This window comes from Octodon degus, unplaced genomic scaffold (assembly GCF_000260255.1).
Source record: "Octodon degus isolate 3935 unplaced genomic scaffold, OctDeg1.0 scaffold00072, whole genome shotgun sequence".
In the NCBI taxonomy this organism is placed as follows: domain Eukaryota; kingdom Metazoa; phylum Chordata; class Mammalia; order Rodentia; family Octodontidae; genus Octodon; species Octodon degus.
Window position 1 is genome coordinate 526,635 of NW_004524648.1, and position 3,179 is coordinate 529,813.

General features: G+C 49.6%; 1 protein-coding gene across 5 annotated transcripts in view; it reads right to left on the minus strand.

Annotated features, from left to right (window-relative positions):
- Positions 1–3,179, minus strand: part of Rap1gap2 (RAP1 GTPase activating protein 2) — a 270,799-nt gene that overhangs the window by 241,176 nt on the left and 26,444 nt on the right. For all 5 annotated transcript variants that reach the window (XM_023719944.1, XM_023719943.1, XM_004635324.2 and 2 more), the window contains exon 2: positions 220–255. In XM_023719944.1, the coding sequence (XP_023575712.1) occupies positions 220–242 (23 nt within the window). In that variant the 5' untranslated portion in view covers positions 243–255. The remainder of the gene's footprint in view (positions 1–219; positions 256–3,179) is intronic.

Sequence of the window (3,179 nt, forward strand, 5' to 3'; positions counted from 1 at the left end):
AGCTCCCGCCTCTGTCTTTCCCTGGACAGCCAAGAATCAAATCCCTGTCCAGGGAAGCACACCATCCCTACCCCACCCCCACCCCCAGCCAACTGAGACTAGAATCTAACAGTGTGATATCCACAAGTGTTCCCCATAATGTAGAGGGCTCAAAGGCCCTGGGGGAGCCCAAGCTGACTGTCATGTCTGGCCTCGAGAGAAAAAGAAGTGACTACTTACTTGACCTTCAGGCTCGCCAGCATGGTCTTGTCAATCCTGCCAAGAGAAAAGCCAGGGCCTGAGTCAGTGTGGTGCTCATGGCTTCCACCCAGCACCTGGAGGGGAGGGGTCCCAGAGTGGCCCACCCCTCCAGGCTGGCAGACCCTGCAGGGGATGGAAGCTACAGGGTCAAGTTCAACTCTAGCCCCCACAGGGAGGACTGAGATGGATACCACTACTCTACTATTTTAGAAATGAGAAAAGTTAAACTCAGAAGGGTGAAATCAGAGGCCCAGTCTCACTCAAGCTAAGACCCAGGGGTCTTAAGTATTTTGTGCATAGCCTCCCCCACCCCTTATTACTACGACCTGACAAGGAGACTCTACAACCCCAGCTGTGCCTGTCATTGGAAGGAGGACAACACATCAAGGTTTTCTGGCCTTCAGCTTTGGGAAGATCCAGCACTCTATTAGACAGAGAGATTCTATTCCTGGGACGGAAACTGACAGGAGGCTCCAGAGAGAACCAGCAGGTGAGTTACACCAGGCAAGGTGCCCAGAAGAAGGAAGACCACGTTTGCCACAGACTCTCCCAGCAGCCGCACCTCCCCCTGGTCCACACCCACCCTGCTGGCAGAGGAAACGGCACCATGAGCTTCTATTTTTACCTCCCAGATGCCAGCCCTTATGGCTGTAAAGGGAGGCTCCTCCTCCTCCAGAGACAGAGAGGGGACAGACTCTCACTGTTGGAGTCTCCTCCTATTTAGGGGTCATAATCACCAATGTCACCACCTGTCACCATCTCCTAGTCTCCTCTACACTGTCACTACCGTCCTGTCACCAACACCATCATTATCTCTAACACTATCAGTGTTATCTCAGTATCACCATCACTATTAGTGTCACCATCATGTGTTACATCACCATTAGTGTCACTGTCACTGCCAGTACACATCACTAAATACCATCACTATCTTGTCACCATTACTATCAATGTCACTACCCGTGCCACCATCACTACCTGTATCACCACCACTAATGTCCACATCACTATCAACATCACTAAAATCACCACCACCTCCAGGATGCTCAAAACCCTGAAAAATTCTTTCAGGCACCCAGTCAGCCAGCTCTGCTCTGCCTCGAGTTCCCCATAACAGGCTCCAGGGTCAACAAGAAAAGGAGAGGATGCGGCTGACCAGCACAGGTCAACACTGGGCCTTGAATTAGGTACAGAATCTTCTCCCCCTGAGGAAGCTCCCGGAGACCTCTGCTCCCAGTTCCCAGCAACAAACCAAGCTATATCATAGGTGTCCTCTCCACATCCCTACCAGTTTCTTCTTCAAACCTCACCATTTACCCCATCTCATCCCCAGGGCTCCCACTCCTGGCCCTCAAGAGACCCACCTGAGCCCCACCCCACTCCTTCAGGAGGCAGACTCCCATCCTCTTCCATTCAATCCACTCTAGCATCCTTCATCTTAGGTATCTCTTTTCATTTTCCAGGGTAGCTCTTTATAACAGCTCTCTACTGTGAGGGGAGATAGAAACCCAACTGGCACATGGGAACCTGAGATTCACAGAGGGAAGGAGGCTGTTGAACTCCTCAATGTCAAGGTACAGCACTGCAGCCTAGAAGGGCTATGTGTGTCCTCCTGGCCTCCGCCCAATCCATCCAGTCTCCCTCCACATGGCCCAGGCCCCAGATACCCCTCCCCAAGCCCATGTCCAGCAGCCTATCCACCAAGGTTCCCACAATAGGCAGTAGCCCCCCATAAGGCAAGGCCGATGGCTACAGCAACAGAGGACAGCTGGGCTTGGCCCTCTCAGGAAGCAAAATCACCAGCTCCTCCCTCCCTTGGCCCATCCCACATACTTCTACCACCTCACCCATCCTGACACCAATGGCTGCTCAGCACAGCTACCAGTGGAGATTTTAAAACACCACCCCAAGTACATTAAGCTCCATAGAGACAGCGCTAGGACAAGTGAGAGCCGGACAGGCACTGGGCAACTTTGTACCTCACTGAGGAAAACAAGTAAACACGGGCAAAGGAGATCCTAAGAAGCCAAGAGGCAAGATGTCATCATATGCATTCTTTGTGCAAGCTTGCTAAGAGAAGCATAAGAAGCCCCGGATATTTCTGTTAACTTCTTAGAGTTTTCTAAGAGATGCTCAGAGAGGTGGAAGACCATGTCTGCTAAAGAAAAAGGAAAACTTGAGTGGACAAGGCTCGTTACAAAAGAGAAATGAAAACTTATATTCCTCCTAAAAGAGAAATGAAAAAGAAGTTCAAGGATCCCAATATGCCCAAGAGGCCTCTTTCAGCCTTCTTCTTGTTCTGCTCTGAGTATCACCCAAAAATCAAAGGAGAACATCCTGGCCTCTCCATCGGTGATGTTGCAAAGAAACTTGGAGAAATGTGGGATAACACTGCAGCAGATGACAAGCAGCCATATGAGAAGGCTGCTGAGCTGAAGGAGAAGTATGAAAAGGACATCGCTGCCTACCGGGCTAAAGGAAAACCTGATGCAGCAAAAAACGGAGTCGTCAAGGTGAAAAAAGGAAGAAAAAGAAGGAAGAAGAGGAGGATGAGGAAGATGAGGATGAAGAGGAAGAAGAAGATGAAGAAGAGGATGAGGAGGATGAAGAAGAGGATGATGTTGAATAAGTTGGTTCCAGTGCAGTTTTTTTCTTATCTATAAAGCATTTAAGCCCCCTGTACACAACTCACTCCTTTTGAAGAAAAATAATTGAAATGTAAGGCTGTATAAGATTTGCTTTTATTTTTTTTTTTTAATTTATTTATTTATTAACATTTATTTTGGGGGGTGTGTGTGTGTGTGAGTGTGGCCAGCTCAGCTCACCAGGGGGCGCAGCTGGCTGGCATGTGGTGCTGGGGGAATCGAACCGCGGTCCATGTGCTTTATCAAGCTTGTTCCAAGTAGGTGCCTTAGACCACTGAGCCATCTCTCCAGCCC